General features: G+C 40.9%; 1 protein-coding gene across 1 annotated transcript in view; it reads right to left on the reverse strand.

The window, feature by feature from the left end:
• Positions 1-11,961: 11,961 nt before the first annotated feature.
• Positions 11,962-27,085, reverse strand: part of vwa8 (von Willebrand factor A domain containing 8) — an 88,409-nt gene continuing 73,285 nt past the window's right edge. The window contains exons 38-45 of the mRNA XM_085383430.1: positions 25,023-25,131; positions 24,124-24,280; positions 20,085-20,193; positions 16,971-17,096; positions 16,318-16,476; positions 14,847-14,945; positions 14,384-14,622; positions 11,962-12,545 (exon numbers count right to left, since the gene is read on the reverse strand). Of these exons, the coding sequence (XP_085239556.1) occupies positions 12,437-12,545; positions 14,384-14,622; positions 14,847-14,945; positions 16,318-16,476; positions 16,971-17,096; positions 20,085-20,193; positions 24,124-24,280; positions 25,023-25,131 (1,107 nt within the window). The 3' untranslated portion in view covers positions 11,962-12,436. The remainder of the gene's footprint in view (positions 12,546-14,383; positions 14,623-14,846; positions 14,946-16,317; positions 16,477-16,970; positions 17,097-20,084; positions 20,194-24,123; positions 24,281-25,022; positions 25,132-27,085) is intronic.

A 27,085-nucleotide genomic window follows, 5' to 3' on the forward strand; every position in this document is an offset into this window, starting at 1 on the left:
CCTGGCAGTTCTTTATTTTTTGCTTTGAATAGAATTTGTGCTGTTTGGAATTTCACTATATCGTCAATTTTCAATATTTCTGATATAAAATATTGCTCAAGTCAAAGCAGATGCTTTTAAAGTGAAACTCAGAAGAGATTCATTGGACAGCACCATAAATCCAAGCAACTATCAATGGGGCTGAAAAATGAAGCTAATGCGGAGCAGCCAAAAACTGCAGTTCCTCAAGTGGCCACTTGAACTTGAAGTAAAAAAGCATGTTTCCAAACTGGTACAAAAATTAGCTTTGGACTCTGTGGATTGCACCCCTATTCATAAAAATTAGGAATGAGGCTGCTTTGATTGACAGGTGTGTTGACAGAGGCAGCTGTAGCTGCTAGTCATCTGCTAGGCTAGTCACTGGACCCTTTGTCCGTGTTTGTCCTGCTGGGACGATTTGGAACATTTTGGATTGAACAGTCTGATAATGTATCATTTTATGTGGAGCAGCTCATTCAATATACTTTGTATTCTACTTTACAAGACTCTAATTGTAGTGTTTTATTATTATGTCATTTAGCACTTGCTAGCAGGTATGTGTTGCAGCTAGTATAGCTTGCTAACATAAGCTTATAACGTAGCATTTTATCTTCTCATCCAAATATGATCCCTTCCAGGTCTAATATGTTGGCAAAGGAAACTACTCCAAAGTAGTATTTCATCCATTTTCCATATACATAGTGTATCTACACACTATAAACCTTATAAAGGTATTTTTGCAGGAATATTAAACTTTTTTTAATACCCCTTGACATGAAATGTTTTTTTTAAACTGTTTTACAGAGATTCATATTCATCATTTAATGTTTTTTTTTCTGCTACTTTGATCAAGTTTTGTGGAAACTTGTTTTTAAGAATCTACACTTTTAGCACTGCATTAAAACGGAGAAGACTGCAGCCAGGAAGTTCAGAGCTGTGAACTGAAATGTGAAATTATGCCTTTTAAACAAATTAGAATGAGAATATTAGGCTCCATGTAGGGCAGCCAGTTGGAAACCAACAGGGGGTCATTACTTCCATTACATAAGCCACTGGCACAGAGGGGAAGTCCCCGTAAGCTACTTTGTTATATGCATCGATAATCACCAAAATCTCCAACTCTAGTCTGTTTCATTTGAAAGGAAACTGACTGATTTGGTTGACTATGATTGTTCTCATTGGTGTCATATCCAACAGCAGGCGGTTTTTGCATTCAGATAAATCTACTGCTTACTCACAGCATAGCAAAGAACAAAAACAAAGGACAGTAGAACATTTAGTTTCTAAAGCGTCACATGCAAGCTCTGGGAGTTGGTTTCTAAAGCTTGCAAAAGTGACTCCAAACAAATAATAACAATACTCCGTCTCCTGGTTGTCTATATAGAGAGCTCATATTACCAATATGTTTGCCAGCAAAATTTTAGGCAATAATTTCTCCTTGATTTAAACCTGACTGGATTTTTCTTTTCTTTTTTTCCTGGTAGCATCACTAATTTGTTATTAATAAAATAATAAAAATGTGTTGTTTTGTCAACATGCTTCTGAAGCAGCCCTTGAAACACATGAACATGCAATACACAGTTAACAGCTGCTTGAATATTGCAGTCTGGCAATCTTCTCTCAGTAAAAACACAAATTCTGCATATCATTGCATTCCCCATACAACTTTCTAAAAAAAAAAAAATCCCAAAGGCATCAGCGCATAAATTTGCAGTGTGATCACAATAAAGTGGAGTGAAAAACCTGTAGTCCAAAACAAGCTTTGACTCCGTTGTCAAAGCTAATTACCCCAATCAAGGCTCCAGCATGCAAGAACAACAGACTCTAACTGTGGATACACTAATTACTGTTCTCTCCCTCTCACTTTGAAGAACTGCAAGTGAGAGAACAGGAACACCCTATAACTGCTACTCCATTTTTTTTCTTTTCCCAGCCCATTAAGCAGCAGAATAATATTGCTGACTATTATTAGACAAGAAAGAACTTTTCAACAGGAATTACGTGGGTAATGACATTTAAGCAGGGAAGCTGAGAGGTGAAAAATATCTTCCCCTGTTATTCCAAAACAGGTCTGAATGCTGGTCTGTAATGAAGTTCCTGTCCTCAGTGGAGTAAGAGTCAGGAAACGCACGCACGCACACAATCCACCACTATGTCTGCACTGTCTTGGAGAGGCAGATTCTTGAAAGGAATGCATGCGTGGGCTAAACTGTAGGGGTTTTTTATGATACAGAAGATGGGTGATAGGGCCTCCACAAATCTGCTCCTACCTGTCACAGTTTTTGAGCTTCATTCATCATCATTATGGCCATTACTGCGTTTTCCCTCAGGGCTCTTGCTGGCAAAAAAGCCAGCTCAGACACTGTCTGTGAGACACTGAGGCTGTGAGGTCAGCTGTGATACCTCCACCCTTGTTTTTTGTTTCTAGGAATCAAGATCGGAGAGACATGGATGAAGCATGAACACAATAGGTAAAGCCACAAGAGAGGCAGAGTGAGGAACCTCAGTTGCCTCTAGTGACATCAGTCCTTTCTTTGTCATTCATTATGACACTCCAACGGGTCTGAACCAGCTGAGTTATCGCATCAGATCTGTGGCACACAGTGGAATGTAGCTGGAGGAGAAAGTGACAGAGACAAAAGAGAGAAAGAGAGTACGGGAGAGAGAATGGTGGGGGTGGTTGAAGGTCTTGCCAGAGCAACTTGAGTTAGACAACGTGATGCAAGAGTGAAGCAGAAGGGAAAGAATGAGAGAGTGGAATGGGGGCAGAGAGAAAGGAGCAATCTGCAAAACAAATCAGGGTATATAGGCACACACACACACACACACACACACACACACACACACACACACACACACACACACACACACACACACACACACAAGCACACTTAAATCACCATGCAGGAAGTGGAACAGGCAACAAACAATAAACAGCAACAACCAAAAAAGTCAGTTCCAGCCTGTAGCCAAGGCAACAAGTCCCCAGCCAGATGTGCATCCACCACCATGTGCAAAGTCAGCAAGTATGCAATTCTCATATGACTATGAGCTGGCCTGTGGATGACTCTCCTGGCTCAATATTTTGAGCCTCTGATAAATTAAGCGTAGCCCACAGCTAACTCCACAGTGGGCTGATTTAGCCACAAAATAAACTTTCAGAAAGCATGGAGGAGACACATGGAGAGAATTATACTAATCAATACAACTAAACTGGAATAAATGTCAGGATTCTGCATTTCCAGAATAGTTGATTGGCAAAGACTTCTTTTTGTGCTCAGAAAGTTTTTTTTCCACAGGGCTCTATGCAGTCCTCTGAGGAAAAAAAAAAAACCCTTACAGTTTCCATTGCAATTAACAGGGCAAGTATCATCAAGGCGATGAGGCCACTTGTCTGACAGCTAACTCTTTGTCCACACTAGATCACACCGGACTGCCTGTAAATCTTAATGTACTGAAACAACGTTGCAAAAAACTCAAAAATTCCTCCACACCAATGTGAGAGACTGATAAAGTCATATAGAGAAACTTAGCATATGTGTTTGTATTTCAAGTATCTAGCACAACAACAAGTCAACACATGGCAGCATACAGACAAACACTGTTTACTGGTAGTCATGGATGACAGCCTTATCAGATCTGTTTGGAGTGCTGACCACACTAACACTGTGCCAAAACCACATCCTCTGCATGACGTAAGATGCTTCATAGGACCATATGAAATTGGATGCATTACTAATGGGGGATTCACTGACTCTGATGTCTGATTTTACTGATGCCTTCATTTATTTCAGATCATATGATATCAGTAGCCACATGTACTGTATATAAGTGATGTGAATGTAGGATGTGTACAGATGTAGAGAGATTTCAAATAGCAGTCTGTGGTAGCAAGAAAACTAGAACAATGCCAGTTTTCCAAGCTTGCTCTCTTTGTGTTTCACTGGCCTGATATTACTTACACACTCATGCACAGAACCTTGCTTGTGTCTGAATCGGCTGTTATCATTACAAATGTTCCACTTTGGTCTGGCAAGACTTACCTGAGTTATTCAACAACTAAGCACATGGTTTCAGCAGAAACAAATAGCTTTTCCAGAGAGACTATGGAGTAATCTGTTCAAACTTTAACTACCTGACAAAGTCAGAGAAAACAGGGGCACTGTCTGAGTGCATGTTGTACATACAGTGTGTGAATGTGTGTGTGAATGGGTGGATGACTGGATATGTAAAGCGCTTTGGGGTCCTTAGGGACTAGTAAAGCGCTATATAAATACAGGCCATTTACCATTTTTACCATCTCTTCAGTATAGCTCATTTACTTACATATCAAGCTGTAATTTTACACAGCTCCCCGTGAGTTCATTACAGACCACAATTATGTTGCACCCTGCATTTTGTCCACTGTATCAAATAAGAGCGATGTGGCCGAAATACCTCTTTCCTTTAAATGCACTCTGATTAAGAGTTTGTGACACAGTTCAGGTAATTTTCCTTGGAGATCAGAGGACACTACCGTAAATTTCCTCATTGAAATAATCCATAAAATTTCATTTTGAACTCAGTCAGTGTAGTGATATCTGCTAACTATCAAACTAATCATTAATTGCGTGGCACACACAAAACAGCCGAATCACAAATGAACCGATCTACACACAGCAATTTTTCCCCGGGGAAGCACAGCATAGATACTAATGGGAAAGCACTGAACTGTATTCAGCAATGTAAATCTTAATCAGCGGACATAAGTGGATGAATATCACTAACTTGGTTTCCTCTTGGAAATATTTTTTTTTCATGCTGTATTTATACATTTAAAAACAGCTAACAGCAGGCCAAACAGTAAGTTAATTTCATTTAACTTAAGAAAAGTAGGAGATGACATTGCAACACTGGGGCAGGGAGTAGCCTTGACCTGATGATCTTCAGGTTTGGACAGTGCAGGCTTCTCCACTGCAGAATGCTGTTTTTAGGTTCCTGTTTTTAATTTACCCTCAGGCAGTCGATGAGGCTACCCAGTCAGATGCCAGAACTTAGAAGTCATCTGGCTCCTATCATATCCAAACCCCCAAATGTTTTTAACAGCATGGTAAGAGCTGGAGGATCCAGCTGATTGTCCAAAACACACGAGGCAAACCAAAAATGTAATAATATACCTAAAAAAACTCCAGTCCTTTTGGCTTTCCAGTACTTTCTTGGGTCTTAGCCAGGTATCTCTATTTGACCCTTAAAACACTTTTGGGTGTATTGGGTCTGTTTGATGTTCACCATAGATCAGGCGATCAAAAATCAAAGATGTTTGAGGATTAGCTACAACTACAAAGTCCTGCATATGACAACGTGGCACCTGTAATGGTGATCAATCACAAAATTCTGAGTTAAGGCATTTTTTTTATTTATTTATGATCAGGTAACAGAAAATAAACTGCTGTTCAAAAGCACAGACCCAAGCAGTGATACTAAGGAACCCAACCAGCTGTTCAGGACGTTGAAACAAACAAGAAGCTGTCTCTTCCTGTGCCTGTCATGTAGTTATTCGTTCTCATTGTCTGGGAAAAATTCCTCTCTCCGTAATATATTGGCACTAAACCAGTGACTGGAAGTGACTGGGGCACTCTGGAAAAACAGAGACTATCCTTAGTTTTAAAATGTTGAGTTTCCTTCCATAACCACTAGAGACAGGAATCTATACTGACCAAGCGTTTCATTTCTGGAGCCACACTTCAGCACAGAGCTACTCCTTTGACTAAAAGCCTGCTGAAAGTGAGATTCCTTAAAACCTTACCTTTGACCAGCAATCACTACAACAATGCGGTACTGACAGGGGTGGGATGTCCCAACTACATGGTAAAAAGAACATATTAATGCTGAAAAACTGCACTTAAAACTAATTTGTTTCCCACAAAAAGTACATTAAAACTAGTTAGCATTAATCGTATTTATATCTGCATATAACACTGACATACTGACATGCTAAAAACACATTGCCCGGGTTATATCAATAATAGGTTTGCCTTTAATCATTTCATCAACATACACTCATGTTTGGAACAAAAATTGTGTCAGGAGAACTTGAATGATGTGATGAAATAAAGACGTGTAATCCTCTCTGTACCGCAGTTTGTTTTTCATCACTGCTCCAACAGTCTGACTGGCGGCCCATGTGTCTCCGTATCAGCATTTCTATGTGTCAGGTGCTCCGCCACTCTGTCTTTGGGTCTGTCAGCAGCACAGCTCATAAAGCACCTCCCGAGATTTCATGTCCAACTCAATTAGGGCTTGACAGGGGTGGATGTCAGGTGGCTATTTGTCAGGATGTGTGTGTAAGGTGTGGGTGTGTGCCCAACCCAGGAGAGACCTTTTTTAGGCAGATGAGGCCTCTCTCTTGCTGTTTTTCTCCCTTCCCTTTACAACACAGACATTCTTGTCTCCGCAGACTCAGACATAGACTGATACTACCAGCTAATGAGTACCAGAAAATGTGCTACAACTTCACCTAATTCAAATGAGGAACGCACCCTGCTTCCATAAACAATAAGAAATGTGGCTGCACTGAAGCATAAGACTCACCTGCAAAGTAACAGACCAAACAGAATGCTATCTGTCTCACTGTTGATGGCTCTTCAGCCCCTGTACAATGTCTCTATAGGTTCTCAGTCATCCGCGTCATGGTAGTCTTAAGAGCTTGAAAAGAAGGAGTCCGTTGTTGGGTGCAGCCAAAAAAATAGAGGGTACCAGGTACCTATCTACAGGTATGCTTTTTTGCAGATGATGTAATTCTGTTGTCTTCAATCTCCAGTTTGGAATAGGCTGGTTTGTATTTCAGTGTGGAGTAGCTAGGATGAGATTCAGTATTAATTATCATTAGTCTGAGGCCATAGTTCCCAGTTGGAAAAATGTAGTGTTCACTCCACATTGGGAAAGAGCTGCTGTCCCCAGGACACGCTGAAGAGATTATGCCTCTCAGCTGCCTTGGGAATGCCTTGGTGTGCCTCCAGAAGAGCTGGATGAGATAGTTGTCTGGCATAAGGATTCTGCTTAAGAGCGCCCCAGTAAGGCAAAGTAAAGCTGCCATTGCACATATCGTTCACACAAAGATGTACATTTACAGCAATGTGTTTATTGAAACAAAAAACAGAGTCTGTGTTTTTGAGAAATGTTTCCATCTACTGAGCAGGTAACATTCCTGTGGGTACATTCCTAACATACAGGGCTGCAAGCAAGCTAGAAGACTGGCATCAATCACCCAGCAGCTACAATGAGCACATATGTCCCTGCTTTTAATGTTTATAGGGAAACACTAAAGCAGGGGTCCCCAATCCCAGTCCACGAGGGCCGGTGTCCCTGCAGGTTTTAGATGTGTCCTTGATCCAACACAGCTGATTTAAATGGATAAATTACCTTCTCAACATGTCTTGAAGTTCTCCAGAGGCCTGGTAATGAACTAATCATGTGATTCAGGTGTTGACCCAGGGTGAGATCTAAAACCTGCAGGACACCGGCCCTCGTGGACTGGGATTGGGGACCCCTGCACTAAAGCAATCACCCCACCTCATGTCTCCTGCTAGGCTGCCACAAGATCAGCAATCAATCACAGTCACAGTCAATCTCTCCCTGTGGTGTCCCTCCTGTGATCAGTCCCACTGTAGTTTAACCCAAAGCCAGCCATGCGAGTTGCTCACACTTATTACAGTACGTAGTGAACATGTATTTGTGTGCCCAGGCATGAAATGTAACAACATCAGCAAGAAGTAGCTGAAAATAGATTGCACATTTTGCCAACTGCAAAAAAATACAATGTGACTCATAGGGTATGCCAGCGTGTAAGAAGGGGGAAACACAAGATAAACACACATCTAACTGTGACTAATGAATGTAACGCCCCACTATACCACGTCTTATTTTGCGTTTGTAGAGGGACTTAGGATGAGTGTAACAGGTTAAGTGTGTGTCGGCACACAAAGTTATCCTAAAACCATTTGTCATTGCAAATTCAGCGTGACAAACAATGAGTCAATAAAGCAGTATAGCACAGGAAGCAAGCAGCAGTATGTAATTACCAGCACACTGGGCAGACAGTCTCAAGCAGAGGTTAGTGTAGACATACTCACTGTATACCAGCAACATTCTTATGTAAATGAATCTTATTTTGCATGTGCATGTTGTAAACTTCACATAAACCTCATATATTTCTTGAAATAAGATCCTCTGTGTTATAGAAAGGGCGCTTATTTTTCCTCACAGGCCCACTAAGAGTAAACAGAGGAAGCAGCATAGTCAGAGAAAGTCATGACAGCCATTGACTGAGAACATAAATAATCTTCTAAAACGTCATTACCCGAGCACCGGAGGAGGAAAGACTTCAAAGCAGCGAGAACTGTGTGGCAAATTATTTCTGGTGGTAAAGCACGGAAACCCAAAGAACACAATGAATGTAGCACCAGAGCTATCAGCATGCTGTGCGTATATGTGAACAACAGCACATAGTATGCAGACAGTTGTTTTGGCTACAGTGGGAGGGTGGGCCTGGTGATTGTGGTCCAATGAATGGATCATTGAGGCACACGGAAAAAGTGACCAGCAGGAAATGAGAGGAAAGCCGAGCGGTCTGGGATGCAAAGAACTGCCTCGGTTTCTAAGAATGGAGTTCTTGTGTTCCCTTGTAGAATTATACACAACACAGTAACGCATTATTGCCCACATATCATTCGTGGTTTTACTAAACATCCTAAATATGTTGCTGACACTGAATATGAAATTATAAATGTTGACTCTAACCAACACTTGCAAAATGTCCTTTAATCTGCTCACAATTACGGCTTGTGTCAAGCAAAAGCAAAAGGTTTTTTTTCTGAATGTATTATAAATGTTGGAAGATGATTGCATCAGGAAAAAAAGAGAGTCTAGTGCAAAATCTGTGCCAAATTAAAACATGCGGATCCATCAGCCGTGACAACCCACTGGAAGAAAGGGGCAGCCCGGAGCACTTTTACGAATTATGAACTAAAGAAGTCAGTTTTTGTGTTAATAGCAAGCAGTGGCCATTCTCCAACTGGAAGTTTTACTTCATTTCTTCTGTAAAATTACAATTTAGAGACTAGTCTCCACTTATTACCACCAGCAAACGCTTGTGTGTATCGCTGCCATTATTTCAGTCTGTAAACATGATAGGTCAGAAAGTTTTTAATGAATTCTGATTAAAAAAAAATTTTTTTAAAAAAGGCGTGTAAAGTGGACTCATGTTAACAATCTATTAAAATCTGGCTTCTATCCACTGAAGTCTTCAAGGTCCTTTAATATCATGTCACATTTGACCTGTGACCTCTCCTTCAAGGTCAATCGATTGAACTGAATGTCAAAGTGATAATAAAACTATATAGACCTGTTGCCATTACTGTCATTGCTTATACTGACACCATAGGGGCATATAGGGGATGATATATGGGGATTCTAAATATCACTTACTTTGGACCTTTGACCTCTTCTTCAAGGTCAAATAATATCAAACTTTCATAAAATGTCTCATCTTTCAAGCTACACTTAAAAGCATTTATTGAACGATTCTGGTATATGGGGACTCTAAACATCACATTATAGTTTGCATCTAAATATATCACATTTGACCTCTGACCTCACTTTTACATTTCACATCTGCCTTTCTTTCAGGTTGACCCCACAATGTCTTGTATCTTTAAAGAAAGAGAATGAGTTGCCTAGTTAAAAATACACTGCAGTATAATATTGCATTATAAAATAAAGCTATTTGTCCAGTTATTTACAAATCATACCATCGCCTACTCCTTCAGAAGGTTTCTGTAATCAAAGTAAACATCTTCATGCATCCCTTATCTGATTTTAACTGGACTACAAAGTTTTCAAAGTACATTTAAAAATGATTAATAATAATTATTAAAATTATTTAAAAATATTCCTGGATGGAGTAGAGCTTGAATTAGCTCCAGAATTTAAATATCTTGGGGTCATTCTAGACCCAACATTATCCTTCAAGAGTCACATAAATAAAGAGTCCCAGGTACTTAAATTTAATAATCGAAATTTTAATCATATACGTAATAATTTAAATATGAATGTTGCAAAAACTTATTTTTACTCAATGATCATCTCTCATATGGACTATTGTTTGACGTCCTGGTCACTTGCTTGTCCAACAACACTTAAAACTATTGAAAACATTTATAAAAGAAGTTTAAAACTACTTGACAAAAAACCAACTTCCCACCACCACTGCCATGTGTTAAAAAAACATAAATTACATGAACTTCAATAACTTAGTGAAACTTAAAAGATTGTGTTTAATATATAAAGTCTTACACTCCCTTGCTCCACCACCACTAAAGCAGTTCATTAGGCATAAAGAAAGCTCAGACAGGACCACTCAAGCTTCAACCCGAGGAGACTTGTTTATACCCTACAGACGGACAGCATTTGGGCAGAACGTCCTCTCTGTCAAGGGTGGCCATCTGTGGAACAGTCGTCCTCAACCCATTAGAGAATGCTCGACATTCAATTTGTTTAAGGCAAAGGTTAAAAACTGGTTATGGACAAATCAAGTGTGTGATCATGTATGAGTTGTATAGTTGTAATGTTTTATTTGGGAACAGAATGGTGTGTATGTGTGAGTTTGGTGATGGAGTTTTTATTATGAATGAATTATGCATTTTTTATGAATTATTATGTCTATTTTTTATGGACAACAGATGGAAATTAAATGGCTATAATCTGGTATGTTTACATTCATGTAATTTTTTTACATTTATGTTCATTAACATGCACTGTTCTAAATAAATAACATAAAAAGAACAAAGAAAACCAAACAAAAATTTACAAAATATGAAATGATTTCCCTGAAAGTAAAACCTGCTCAGAGAGTGAGCTGCTTTGACGGAGGTTTGCGCTCTCTGACTGCTTCTTGTTAAGAAATACTTAATCTTCATCCATTATCTCCACTTGTTTTTTAAAAAAAAAAAAAACATCTGCAGATAAACGGTTTTCTTTTGCAACACCAGGAAGGACAGGAACGCTCGTCAGAAATGTGACTTATCGGATAATCGAGCAGCAGCAGAAATAGTCTTCAGAAGGGAAGTGATGGGGCAGAAATTGAATCAAATAGCAATGTTAACATTTATTAAAATGCTCTACATTACTTTTACAGTTTATTTCACAATGTGAAAACTAGATACATGTATGAATTTTAATATACACTTTTTAATGCCTTCCCAACATGAGGTTCCACCCAGCAAATATCTTACATTTCCAACTAATCAGCAGCCCAGGAGCCAGAGGCAAATTAAAGTAGGTTAATAAAAAAATGGCATATGCCTCACTCACAGAAATCAATAGAGGCTGACAGCTGGACAGGCTTCTATTGATTCAACATAGTCAGGCATGAACAAAAACTATGACAACCAGGGAAGACACCGATATGATGTTTGATACACACTGACCCACTAGTCCTGTATTTTTCTCTTCATCTGTCTCGCAGTGAAAGTATTTTGTGTTTGGGAGCTCTTGCAATGAAAGGCAGCTCTGAGCGCACACGAGGCAACACATGTTCCACCAGACAGGAAGAAAAGGGTCTGCACATGTTGACATAGATGCTCTAGGAAAATACACACACACACATACACGCACACTCACACAGCATGGGGGTGTACAACAGCGGCAGGCTTTAAAGTCCGCGTGCAGCCAGGTGGGAAATTCCCTGGTGGCAGTCCCAACATACCAAAGGCACCAAGTTATTGCTGCTCGGCGCATCCTAGTGTCGGTCAGGTGGGGCTTTACTGTCGGCTTTCTTGTGTGTGTATGTGCATTACAGACAATGTGCGTGACAGACAAGAAGTCAGGAGCTCTGACATAAATGGATGCTGTCACGACTCCATGGCCCTTCCCTTTGAGTTTCTCACAGCCCGATAGAGGACAAAGGTGTGTGTGTGTGTGTGTGTGTGTGTGTGTGTGTGTGTGTGTGTGTGTGTGTGTGTGTGTGTGTGTGTGTGTGTAGGGGCAAAAACACAATTAAAAAGAACAGCTGTTAGGCTGTGTGTTTGATCCCTAAATGGGATCTGAGACAGGCTCCAGGCATACGCGTCACCGATTACACAGCAGATTACAGTCACACTAAAAGAGATCACACACTTTGTGTACTGTAGCTGTTCCCAGAGGGACACAGCAAAATATCTAAACATTAGTTACTCTGTCATGCTAACAGGCTTCTTAACAATAACAAACTGTCAAACCCCCGGCTCGTGCTAATGCGACCCCTCCGGACCTGCTGCAGCCATGATAAAGTCATTTGATCTGACACAGAGTGTGAAGATTTTCAGCGCTTTCCAACAAACTTTTTGAAGTTTTGGGTGTGTGAGATAACAAGTGAGTGGACGGTATGTACTATGTGTTTGCATCAAGCACTCGATAACATTGTGGAGGTGAAGATCTGCTGCAGGATTTGGGGGATCTGCTTGGTGTCCATGGCGACAAAGGACCTCCCTGCTGGAAGGGTCTTTTGGAGTCTGAAACAAAAGAACACGAAGAGAGAATGAAGATAGAGGTCAAAGAAAGGAACTGAACTTTAGCACTGGAATTGTTTCCCAAAATTAAAAGAGACTACTTGTATTTGCTGTGTGAGCTGGCACTACATATTCCCATTAAAAGAATACAGTGTATGAGTGTGTGTGGATGAAAGAGATGCCTTTCACTCGGTGGAGCTCAGCAACAAGACAACAGAGCCACCTCCAATGCCTTTGAATCATTTGTATAAACCCATTTACTCTAATGAGCCTCTGCCTTTGTTCTTTCATTCAACCGTGTCCCTATGCATTTCTCCTCTCAGGACATACACACACATGGGCAGTCAACAGGGATATAAAATTAGCATTCCCAAAGTGTTGCTCAAGAAGGAAAATTATATAACTCTAAGGGCATCCATAACCAATTCCAGGGCTTCCAGGGCATGACAAGATATTATTTTAATTTCTATCTTCAAATTCTGACAGCCTGCCCTTAAAGAGTAGTTGACTTCTTGTCTCTTTCTATCTTTGCTTTTTTTCTGCTCTTCGTGAGCAAAGCATAGAACAGGTTTATTATCTTCTGAAGCTCCTGGAGCTAAAGACTGCATTAAGCCAGGCAGTTCTTCAACGAGTTTAAAGCTTCAAGGCCTGCAAGCCTCAACAGAGAGGATGTATGTCTGGTAAGGAGCTACAGTAGAAGCCTGCAGTAGAATGGCAATGAGGATGAGGAGGAGCAGGTTAACGAGTACACTTGTTGCGCTTTCATCTGGCCTGGAAACTTGATCTGAGACAGGACAGTAAGGACAGGCAGCAGATGGGGATGCTGATGTTTTAATACAGCCCAAAAGGAGCTACTTTAACATTCTGGAATTGAAATTGAAGATTTAAAACCTTAACTAAATAAAAATTGGTCAATCTCTTCTTCAGGGTTATCTCCTCATTCATCTCTGGGACTGCTTTCAGTGATAACCGCAGCACTGAAAGCACTGGAGGGCTCTTTCTGTCTCCTGGCCCTTCTGTCTCTAATATGCCACTAGATTCCCTCTGGTGTGTCAAAACAGTAACCCTGCACTTTGCTTTCAATCAGAGGGAGTGGACAAATTTTCAGCAACATGAATCTGTGGGAAACTAGGGATGGGAATTGAGAACCGTTTCTAGCAGTTCTATTCCTAGTATTTCTATTTGTTTAGTCTGCTTGCTTATCAGTTCCACTCGCACCTGCACTACAATCAGCTGATTTCAGATTGTGTGGCTGAGGAGGAAAATAGAGCCACGGTCTACAGCGTGGATAAGGACTTTTATTTTTATTGCACAAAAGCATGAGGGCGCAATGGTAAAGTGCAAACTGCATCCAGGACAGAAACAACCACATTATGCTGCTAACACAACTTAGGGTCTTTGCAAGGATCTGCACAGACAGCATGCTAACCCTTAGTTAGCCAAGAGCCTAGAGTGATGATATACATAAGTAAATACCGACCTCAGCCCTCAAAGTGGAGCCAATGAGATCATTATTAACAATAGTTCCAGATTTCAAAGCACTCACTGTGTAAATTTGAGGTCCATTTTTAAATTGCAACGACACAGGTGCAAGCAGACATAAGCAATCAGAAAAATAAAAGCAGTGTTGGAAGCAATACAGAGGTGCATGAGAAGATGACCTTGAAGAGCAAACTAACTAAATGCAACTGTTTGGAGCCCCAGAACTTAAGAATTGTCTCATGATGAGTTCTTTGCATCTTCATGTTCCTTCATCTACTCCTCTTTTCTTTCCATCTCTTTTGCACTTTGCTCGCTCTTAGTTAACTCCACCCAAGTTATCATCATCTTCACCTCCTTACCTTTCAGCCTGATCGCCAAGGGAGCCAATGAAAATGGCAAAGGCATTGACCTGTGGGTCAGAGGTCAAGACTTGGGCAAAGCGCTCGGGCCGAATGCCGTAGCGCTCCAGATTAGCGTCGCTCAGCACCACCACAAAGTGCTCATCTGCTTCTTCTCTCGCCAGCTCCTTGATGCTGGCCTCCGTCCCCTCCAGAGTGTAGTCACCACTCATGCAGAACTGAGAGTGGGCATGCATGACCTGAAGTGCAAGGAAAAGGCTGATTAATAAAGAGCAAGCCACAGATTTTATTTAGCTTCATACTTGCAGCCCCAAATGACATCGTTTGGAGATGTTCATCAGTTTGTGTGGCTACTTTGACTTAATGTACAATTTCATGTGAACACAGATGTTAAAGAGAAAGAAATGCATGCAAAACACTTTTTGCAGTCCAATTGGGTGAGCAAAACAAAGCATGAGAATACCTTCAGGACTTTAAGTCTCTGCTTGTTATTCTTGGGGATTTTGTCTGCCGTGACCAGTTCAATGTCGTAGCCATCGCCCGAGTGGCCCACTATGTCATACTGTGTAGAGAAAAGAGTTAAAAGACACAAAAGACACATTGTTACAACATTTAAGTAAAGACTGTAGTGATTTGACTTGTTACTTAACTTGTAATGTAACAGTCTCCCCGACAGAGGTGTGAAGGTGCAGAAAGGTCACATTGTAAATGCGAACATTGCAAGATGTTAACAGTGTCAGAGGTTTACATGTCTCCACCAGACCATCCATCATAACTGACTTACATAAGGCAGCTCACACTCAGCCTGACACTGTGAGCCCCCAGGCAGCTATTTGAAGACCCAGGTATTATGTATATGAGCCACATCTAATAAGGGCAGTTATGACTGTGGTGGTCAAAGGTATGCGACTGTGTGTCTCATGCATCCATATCACTGTTGCTGGGTAAGAAGACCTTTTGGTGCTGTCAATTTTGTATTGTTTTTCCAGGGTTTATTTTGCTACATGACTCATAAAGTCTAACACATAGCTCTAAATCTAACCAGGTTCAATGTCACCAAAATTAAGGCCATGTCAATCCACAGTGGGCGTCATCCACTTCAGGATTGTGAATGGGTGCCTAAAGAGTGTACTAAAAAAAGGCATCAAACTATAAAGTGACACGTTTGACTATCGATGGTGGATGATTGTAAGATGCAAACACGCATATAATGCGAAACTGCGGGCAGCACGGGCACATGGTGACAGTGTATATATCTTATGCGTTACCAGACGCTCTTTTATGTAAGGAGTGTTATTCAAAGACAGCAGTGAGACTGAAATGCCATGTGGAACACTGAAAAATGTGTATGCGAGTTTGTGTGATATGTGATCAGTATTAGGTTGGCTTGAGTGTCACTAAGGGGCCAAGAAGTCTGTCTCTCTCCAAAACTTTTTTTGTATGCACTCCCGTCTCCCCCTGTCTCTTTTCATGCTCCATCTCTGGACCGATTCCACTTCTCGTGGCTACAACGGACTCCTGATTTTCCATGAAAAGCGTCAACTGTATTACCAATTCCTACCCAATAAAGCACTGACAAATTAGATCACAGTGTGGCATGAGAAAGGCTTTAAAAGACACACTGCATGTTTTGATATACGAGGGTGCAATTCAGGAATTATGGCAATAATGAATTTCACACCAGAAACAAAAGCTTGAATAGTTATTATTATTTCATGTACGACTACTTGATACTTAAGTTAAAATAAAGATTTACACTAAGTATATAGGGTATGAAGTGTACTATATAAAAGTGTACTAACACAAAGGAAGCACAGTAATTGTTCATGTGAAGTAAACTCCATATACTGGACATGCAGCTGTTATCTATCACCTGACTTAGGAAAAGTCACATAGAATCTTCTGTATTGTGATGCGCGATGTAGCGTTTTCACCTTGAATTTGTGCTCATAGTTCTCAAGAGCTTCCATGACCATACAAACAGCTTCCATGGAGCGCTCCAGCCTGCCATCCACACCGTTGAAGCGGTACATGCTGCCCGACACGTCGGCCAACACCCGTAACCGCTTGGGCTTCTGCTGAGGGCTGCCCAGCTGTAAGCACACATAAGTTACTAAATAAATAAATACATCAGCAACTACTGATTAAATCGAGCTAAAATCCCTACTTTAGATGGTGTAGTTACATAAAAATAATATTTTACACAAGGTCGGGATTTCAAAACTGGGTGCAATTATTTGAATGTAGCTCAGCTCAGACCAAAACTATGTAAGACTTGGAGCTAAATACGTTAGAAAAACACAGTATTTATATTATGGGCTAGTGTGTGTTGGCATGATTAGTGTGGGAACTACTTTTCTGCTGTGTGCATGCGCGCACAGATGACAGCACAAGACGTAACTAGAAACTGAGTGAGCTGGAGCAGAAACAGCAGGGTGTAATAATAATCTCGCACACACACACACCGCTGGAATGTACCGCCTGACAGATAAAGGTCAAAATTATGTGTGACTGTGGGAGTGAGTGTAGCAGTCTTTGGTGGTGTGGCAGATTCAAAAATAAGAAAGTTTCAAGAAAAAACAAACACCTCTGGTTCCAGCTCTCCCCTGCGTTTATATATAGCCTTCTCTCCAGTCAGTCCATCGATGATCTTGGTGTCATCCAGCTCTCCCAGAGCCTGGTTCTTTAACCACTGCCGCTCCTTCCCTTTAGCCTGAAAGCACATCCACCAAATTAGAATAAGTAAGCCAAATATGCCTGGGAGAGATGATTTTGTTTTGATGGAGGTTTTTAAAGATGACAGAGGAGCTCAAAGTTCACCAATACCAACAACTAGCACTCACACCCAGCAAACAAAAAGAGGCTAAGGCTACATTGAAAAGGCTACACTGAATCTGTGGCCCCATTTCTTGTGATGTTACAAGGAGAAAACCTGAAAGGAAGAGCGCCATCACTCCCTGTCCTGCCCTCATCTTTCCCTCAGCGGAAGGAGATCTTTAGGGAGAAGACGTCAAACAAAGAGGAAACCCGATGTGCCTCTCCCCATTCTCTTTAGGTCACTCCTGCAGTTACTGGTGAGTCAGGATATTTGGTTTCGTGTCTTGAGATTTTCTTTACACGGCAAATGACGTGTGAGCACACAAAGAAACAAAGAATAGCCAGCAATAACAAGGTTGTTTGACTTCACATCATTGATAAGTAGTAACAGATGTAACAACTACTTTCACCTTTCTGAATGCAGTGCACAGTAGAACAGCACAAACAAAGGTAACGGAACCAGATCCCTTTTTTCCTCACTATGACAAACGATTCTGACATAAATGGATGCACATTCTCTTCGTTCATGACGCAACAACATTTCTCAAAGCAGGCACAAAAATTACCTATCCAGAAATACAACAGACTGAAGTTATTACTTCTGGTGCTTAAGCGCATCTCATTTAAAATACAAGGTGTCAGCTTCAATTTAACTATTCAGTTCAATTTTGTTCACATGGTGCCAATTCACAACAACAGTTGGCTCAAGGCGCTGTTTTTTTTAACTATGTTGAACTGTAACTGAAAGAGGTGTTGTGTTAGTGCGGCACCTAAATGTCATATAGGGCTGCCACAAACGATTATTTTGATAGTCGACTAGTCACCGATTATTTTTGCGATTAGTCGACTAATCAGATCATCATCCATTGGACGTACAGCGTACAGCTTATTGCACCAGCAGCATCTGGTCTTATATAACTATCATTAGCTTACAGCTTGAAGTGTTTGTGCTAACTAAAAATAAAGACAAGATGGTAGTTTATTAATTTTTAATGAAATTTGCAGATTGTTTCGGTGAAGTTTAATAAACTCCTTGCTTTCTAAAATATAACAGGACACCGGAGTATATTCTCCAGCGTCTCACACTTCTGATAATCAGCTGTCTGCTTGACAGTTTTAGCTGTGCAAAAAACTATAACTTTAATCTCAGCCAAACCGATTTACTCAGGAACAAATAAAATACTAAAGAAAGCCAAACAATAACATTTTTAAGTTATCTAAGTGACTTATATATATGTTTAACCTGACTAGCGAAAGACGGCGGTGGGTTTGAAAACGATTTGCCGGGAGTCCGGTGTTCTCACGGCTCTAGTTAGCCTTGCCCCCGCCTAGCTAACGAGCTAGTGGGTAACAGACGTCTCCGAAAACGTCGGAGCGCTTTTGAAAATATGCGGTGTCTTGATAAACTGAGCAGATATTTGAGGTTTACACAGTTACATTCTCGCCTGAAAATATGTTAAACGTTTATTTTGTGACCCAGAAAGAATAATAAGAGTAAAGTTAAAACTAACTAGCTGCCGCCATTGTTGACAGCTGCGCTATGAATTCTGGGACACAGCTTCTTCTTCTTCGGGGTTTAACGGCAGCTGGCATCCTTGTACATGCAGTGCTGCCATCTTCTGTTTCAGTCCGTTATTACACTCTTAAATCCTACTACTCATTCCTGCGTCCTTTGTGATCTTACAAAGCTTCAAACGATGCGTCGACTATTAAATTAGTCGTCGACGATTTTAATAGTCGACATAATCGTGACTAGTCGACTAATCGTGGCAGCCCTAATGTCATATTAATGAAATGTCTTGACGCAAAAGCCAGGATACTCTTCCTCATCAATAACGTAAAATAAAAACACTTTGCGGTCAGCTCGGACTGATATCTTACTTTTAGAACTTCACAATGCGGGCTGAGGGTTTGTATGTTCCAAGCCAGTCTATTGTTGAGAGGTAAATAGAGAGGGTTTTCCCTGAGGAAAACCCCAGCAGATGGAAACAATACACTATCAGTTTATTGAAAGCTTGCCATTTATAGTTGTGTGCGTGTGTATGACTCCTTTCAGTCCCTCTGTAGGAATGGCATAAAAATTGACATGACTTCATAGCGTCTTGCCTGCTGGGTTTTAGTGGGATCTCCATCATCTTTCCAGTGAAGAAGCTGCCCAAGGCAATAAGGACAAACGCAAATTACAACCAAACTCATGTTCAAAGCCCACCTGGATGGAAAACAAAATCACACACCCTCCACAGCACAACACATGCAAAAAAACACCTTCACACCTGGATAGAAGAATAATAGAGCACAGTTCAGTGTCACTGCTCTGTAATCGTGGCTGCATGATTGCGTTCTTGTCAGATGCCCATGAACGCACACAAACAAGCACACCCACCAGAGACGCTCGCACTAAGACGCCCAAACAAAGGGCGGAAAGTGGAAACCAAAATAATGAAACGTAGACAATACCACCACTCCCTGTGATCTTAGTCCGCATTCTCTTTAACAAATCAGAGTGCTCCTGGGGGACAGCGCCCCCTCTTTCCGTGTCCAGCACCACGTGCGAGGATGTATAAGGTCAACCAATTGTCATCTGCTGACTTTATGACCCCATGACTTTTTTCAGTGTCAAGCCGTACAATAGAAGATACTGCAGCCTGAGTTGGTGGTGTTTAAATAAACTGATCTGACAAAGACGAGCCTGTCATTACAAGCAACCACTTAAACCAGCAAATTGGGAATCTTGGCTTTCAATATTTTACTCATTTTATAATATTGGGACTGAGCAATAAATAAAAAAAGCTACTGCAGATGAACCTGGATGTTGCAAAAACACTGATACCTTCAAACAAGGAAACTTGTGTTAAACACAAACAGTGTGTGGTGTGACGCCAACCTGTAAACTGTCCAGGATGATGCGGAGTGACTGAACTTGTCTCCTCACGGCACTGGAGAAGCGCTCGTATGTAGCAGCATCGTATTCACTCATATCAATCTCCTTCAACCTGAGACAAAAAGTCAGACAAAAACAGAGGGGAGGGGGAGATGCATGGCATTAGCTATGACTAAACCTTTATTGTCCAAATTAACACCGTGTGCATCTTGAGGCAGTGAGATACAGAAAGAGTACAAACAGAGCCCTTTTTTCATTAGCCCAGGACACCTGAGAACAAACTGACAAAGGGTCAGTGTTTCTAAATATGAACCCATGTGCTCTCCAGAACACACCTGCGGGCATCAAGACACAGGTGCTCCTTTCTCCCCAAGTCATGCTTATCGGTGTAACGCCAGCGTGCAGGTACTTTAGTATTACTTATACACAAAGACACAGAACCTTCCTTAAGCGTGGTAAGGGTCCTTCATGCTGGTGTGTGTATGTGTGTGCAAAGTGGGTGAAATCCTCTGACACGCATTTGAAACCTTTGGTGACGACTAGACCGTCAACACTGCAGACATTCAGAGCAGTGACTTAAAAAAAACAATGCAGGGATGAGAGTAAGCCTTATCTATCACAGGCTGCAACAAATCTGTGTGGATCGGTTGTGTGTGAGCAGATTCAGACAAAATACTGACACAGACTGCACAGGCATCGGCTATGCAATCAAAACAGATCATGCATTCACACACACACACACACACACACACACACACACACACACACACACACACACACACACACACACACACACACACACACACACACACACACAAACTCATAATCACCAACACTTGGATGGCAGTTTTAAAAAATGTTAATTCAGGTAAGTCATGCAGTATAAAGACAAGAATTTGTAGTTTGAAAAGCTAATATTTTTAATTTGCATCCACTCAATTTGTTACTTCCTATTAGAAAAAAAGAAACTGCATCTCAGGCTTCATTAACGGAGGCTTCAAAAACAGTATATAAGTGACAATAATGATATTTGTTTAATGAATGCAGTTTCATGATGCAAAGCATTTATAATTGATCTATGATCACTAATGTGACAACTGGGGCCTTGTAGTGAAAGGGTTGCTTATTGGAATATATTTTAATAAACGGGTTTGCTAAAGCCTAAACCTTATGACTAACCTTAATATATAATTTAATTTCTTTGAATTAATTCCATGAGCCTTTTTTGGTTTGTATTCTTCTGGAAAACAGTAAATAACGACAGAATTATTATTATGATTATTTATTTCTTTAAAACTAAATTGGATTGAATTAAAGGCCTTTATCACTTGTGCACATCTGATCTGAGACCAGTCTAAATTTGTTTGCAGAGTATCCCCTGTGCACATCCTCACTGTTTGTGAATGACCTTCCTACAACTTATATAAATAAATGATACTTCAAAGTTTTTACTACTCAGCTGTTAGGTATACCACTCATCATATCATATTAGTGTCCTCTTGGACTCTTGGAGTAGAATCTATGTCAAATGAATCTAAAAGGAAATTAAATAAAGGTAAATGTACAATAAACAAACTTGATCTGCATTAAGTAATATCGGACCTACACACACAGCCATTTTGTTTGTTTCTGTGTATTCTTACTGCGTCGCGTCAGTCCACAAAACAAGAGCAACGCCTTCCTCCACACATTCCTATGTGTGTGTATACGTGCATCAGTGTGAGGATGCATGCAATGGATGTGGCGAGCAGACACTCTGGCCAGCGGCCGGAGCTATTTCCTGCAAATTCCTGAACCTTGACTTATACGGGAGAGAGCAACAGAGGGTTTTTACTAAATAAGGTGGAGCCAGCACACTGAAAACTCACATACAACAACCACAAAAACAAAGACTTAAGGCTGACACTCCCTGCTACTAAACAAGCTGTCCTCCACTCAAAAAAGCTCCTTTTCCAAGGACAGAGACAGTTTTATTTTCCTATTTTTCATAGTGTTTTTTCACTCCTTTATTGTCATGCATTTAATTAGAGGAACTGAGCGGTTAAATAGGCCTTTGTGGTCGCCTGACTATTAACTGTCACATTATGTGAGCATTTCTTTACAGTCATTGCAATGAAACTTTGAAATACAGTCCTCACTAAACAATAACAGCTTTGTTAACACCCATTAAATCTTGAAGCGGGACACCCATTTTTTGGATTTGGATCTGTTACTCTGGTATTTAGGAAACCTCATTCTTGTGTATTTGCTTTGGATTTCCTTAAACATAACTACAATCGTGTTTCCAAGCTGAACCAGTGGGTGAAGTGTAAATTTAACAACAATGTGATTATTTGTAAACGAATCTCATTGAAACCACACTGGAAGACTTCGGGAAATGAGAGGGACAACTGCAACTCAAATGTTTTCCAGTTTTTCCAGCTTCCTTTCCTGCAGTTTTTGTTCATAATCCATCAAATGTTTTCAGTGTTTCCTGCAGCACAGGAAAAACTGTCTGCAGGCCAGACATGACATGCTGAGGTCTGATATCAGCGCTGATGTAATACATGCAGAATGTGATGTGGCTCTGTTTTGCAGAAATAAAACAAGAGGTCTCCAAAAAGGCGTCTGGATCTGTTGTTCATTTGTGGTGCATTTTCAAATATAAGTGTTAGTTATACCAGCTGCACTCAAACCCACCAATACCATTATGGATGCTGGCTTTTAACAGCAAGCTGGATACTCCTGCACCTATTTAGACCAAAGGATGCTTTTTCCATGATAACAAAGGGAAATTCAGATTTTGATTGGACCATCTTAAATAAACTGCATTGCAAACCAGCATTTCTTCTTGTTTATATATAACTTTTGCTTTTCTTGCATTTGAGGAGGCAGATCCTAAGGGCACGTCCATAAACCCACTATGGAATTCAAATAAAAAGTAAGGATGCAGCAAGAGTGAAACTGTAAAGAAGGGGATGACTGCAAAGAGGAAAGAACAAGGCCACAAAACACAGGATCGAAATGGGAGTTTTACTATTTCTGGTGTCTTTCACCACCACTGAAAACAAGCAGAAGATCTTTGTGTGTGTGTGTGTGTGTGCGTGCGTGTGTGTGTGTGTGCGTGTGTGTGTGCGTGTGTCACTTACTTAAAGGTTTCTGCAAAGATCTTAGTTTTACTGATGCTTAACTTAAAGCTAAGTAAACATATGACTTTGGACACACATTGGGAAGGAATAGGAAAAAGGCTGACAGTGTTGGCTTGTGGCATGGAAAAGAAAAATCAAGCAGCCCTTTATTTCTATGTCTGTGCTTACCTGTTAGAGTGACATGTGAGTGAATAGCAGAGCGTCAGCATGTAGCTACTAGATATTATCTGAGCTTAGTGATAGACAGGCTGAAGACAAGGCAGAGGAAAAAATCTGAAAAACAAGGCTATTAAAATGGGTAAAGACAGAGGGAAGAGAAGAGGGGGAAAGAGAGAGAGAGGAGAATCTGAGAGGTTGTCCTCTTGGGGTGAAAGCAGGCAGTGTATGAGAAGGGCAATGCAGGAAAGAGGGAGGGGGAAGGGGGGACTGTTTGAAGCTAAAGTGAACAGAGACGCCCTTCATGGATGAGCTGGTGAAAGGGATGCCCTCGCAACCTAACCTCCTCTGAAGTGAATATGGGCTCAACACGCGCGCGCACACACACACACACACACACACACACACACACACACACACACAGAGGTCGCCCAGTGGGATCTACCACTGTGCTTTACCATCCAGCTGGGACAGAGCACCCTGGAGTTGTTTGGTGCACCATACCTGGGGTGGCAGATGGCCCACACATGCGTATTGTTCACACACATCTGGTTCACATCACATTATATTATACACCTCAGACACTTCAGTTGTTGTTTTTTTGCAACAATCAGTGAACAAAAAACCAACAAAAAAAGTCTGCACACCTCTCCATGGTTTTGCACCTGTGGCATTAACTCTATTTGGATATGGTTAAAGATCAAGCGTGCTTTCCAACACCGCACAGCTATTTTTAGCATGCATTTCATGCATATTACCTTTCTTTGAAGGCCTTTTCAGCCATTTCTCGGGCTGCCTTACGGACCTCTTCAGGAACCGCATCCTTCTCCACCTGTGAAACCTGATAGACCTTATGCCCTGCATCCAGACGATAGGGGCCTCCCTTGCCACCCAGCCCTGCTGTGTCTCTGCCACCTGTAGAGAAAGCGATTCAAACTGTTACAAAAGCTTTTGTCATTAATAAACGTTGACACAAAAGTATTGCCATACCTCACAAATGTAAAACAGATCATTATCATTATAACTGACTATATAAAAGTTGTTAATTTTCTGTTGACAGACGATACATTAACTGACTGTTTCACCACTACGACTGATGACGATTTTTCCTGCTGCCTTCTAAATTTGACCACATCTTCTGACTCAAAAGGACCTATAATGCTGCTAACAAGCTTGACATTTTTATTTTGGAGTTGTCTGTGCCTCTTTATCTTATACTAGGCCTCTGACTGAAAGAAGCCATTTCAGCTTTGTTCAGATTGGTTGCCATCATAAACGGGTTTGAACAGCAGGTGGGTGAGGCTTCTATCTTCACAGCCAGAGATTTGTGCCTGAGATGACGATACATAATCTATGTTGTGTCTATGATGCAGACTAACCAAGTTCAGCAATTTTGCTGCCAAAACACTAGTTGGTGGTGGAGTTTCTCACTTCAAGGGGATCCATTCTCTTCCAGTCAATTTAAAAAAAAAAAGTTAGCAGAAGAAAGAGTCGAAAATGTGTACGTGTCATGCATGTAGTTACAATACTAGGGACATATTAATAGGTTACATTACAAGTTATGGCAATGGGTTTATAGAAGGGTCTGTGGATATATTTGGACACATGGATTTTTTTATTTCATGCATGTTACAATGTGGTCAGAAACAACTGTTACCTGTGCCTCCCGCCCACTGGTTACCCCCGACATGAGGAGCATTGTGGGGGTCGATCTTGCCATGTTTCGGGGCGCTGACATCCAGGCCACTGTCCCTCTGGATGGTGATCTGCAAGGATAGGATGAAGGGAAGCCATGTGGGTGATGTCATAAAAATGCCATAAACATCCAACAAAAACATGCTCATTTTTTGATACAAAATAACAAAAATGCACAAAATAATAATTCGGTATTTCTATTATTTTAGAGTAAATTGAACTGACAAGCTAAAAATGTATCCATATTATGAAAAAGAATCTAAGTATGTGTGTTCAAATAGCACCTAATGTAATCCGGTTTGAGATCAGCCATCATTTCTTGATAAGCCCAGATCATTTCTCTAAAACCTTTCTCTGCAATGTCATGATGCACTGAACTAGTATGTGAGGGCCATACACACAACCAAACAGTCAGTTACATAGCATTATCAGTCAAAGCATTATTAGAATTAAAGGAGTCTCTATCATTTAGTAGTGAGGTCTTAGCAGAATGGACAGAATAAGCTCTGTCTTTCTCTGCAGGGGGGATAATAGACGGAGGGAAGGAGACACAGAGGTTAAAACTTTGCTTTTTTAGGTCCATCTCAATGGCACCATCAGAGCCAAAATCAGCATGCTGCCTCTCACTCTGAGGCAGGGCGGCAGGCCAGAGTCTGGCACGCTTGAAGGACTGAGAGAGAAACGGGTAGTTCAGTGAGAGACTAAGTGTATCCCCTGTGGTTCAGCTGCATTCTTACATATTGCAGGAATTCAAATGGTATCTGTGGGGGGAAGAAGGTCTCTTGTAAACTGTGGAAAGCGCTGTGTGTATGTTCAAGTTATTATCTTTTCTGCTGTTGATTTTTTTATTGGTTTCTTGTGGTCTGAGCGGTTAACAGAGACTTATCTGAAGGGAGCGGCAGTTTGCTGAAAAGGACCCCTCCCCTCCCCGTCCTCACCCAGTATCCACGCATCACACTGACACACAGAGGAGCTCAGAGCTCAGGCTCTGTTCCCACACCTGCACGAAGCTGCTGGATCAGCAGTGCTCTCTATATTTAGTTCAGATTAGGAGCACCAGTCTGATACACAGCAAGTCAGATTATACGGACAAGATAATGCCCATTGTGGTACTGAGCTTAAACAGAGGCTCTATTATTGATGACGGGATTTACCAGACAGACAACAGATGTTTGGATCCTTGAACAGATTCACATTAACGTTTTAAATCAAGCTGCACCTCTAAACACGACATACACAGCAGCAGCTTGTTGATCACAATATAAGGTCCTTCTAAATCATATCCTGTGTTGTCAACCTTTGAGACACCAATGGGGAGCATAGTTTAAAATGAACATCAAGTTGCTTTCAATAAGAACTGAAAATAGCGATTAAGACCATGAACTCATCTTCAAAGTGTCTGCTAAATTCACAAAATGAGAGTCATTTTTCCACAGTCTATACAAATGCAACCAGATGAATCGCCCCTGCTGGCCATTAGAAAGAATGTATACAGAATGTATAATAAATTCCAATTTTAAATTTAAGACAACTAACTGTTAAAGTGTGTCTAAAAGTAGATTTGACATTTCTGATATTATTTTATTGCAGACAAAGTCACTCGTCAGCCTTAAAATAATAAGACATAGGGAGACTGGAGGTAATGTAGAGCATGTGTCACCATTACAACGTGAGAGCACAGATGGAGGGAACCCTGCGAGCTAGTTCGGGCAGACAACTGGAGTTGCTCTGCGTCACACACACATAACCTGACCCTCTCTTCACATCACATCACAAACACACCCTCTAAGTTTGGCAGCCTATTTTAGCTCCCATCACCATCTGTGAAATGTCTCTCTGCCTGCTGCTTCAAACCATCCACCTCTACCACGTCTACTCATCAGTCCCAATTTTCATACGTAGCATACTGTGAAGTTATGAGTTCACATATGAGTAACATAGTGACAAATGAACAAACGCGGGAGAATATCTTTAAAAAAAACCAAATAAAGATCAAAATATTTTATTCACTTTTTCCTTTTCCCA

Source organism: Rhamphochromis longiceps, linkage group LG16, assembly GCF_057381845.1.
Source record: "Rhamphochromis longiceps isolate RC_006_pf linkage group LG16, R_longiceps_female_GT1.1, whole genome shotgun sequence".
NCBI classification, from domain to species: domain Eukaryota; kingdom Metazoa; phylum Chordata; class Actinopteri; order Cichliformes; family Cichlidae; genus Rhamphochromis; species Rhamphochromis longiceps.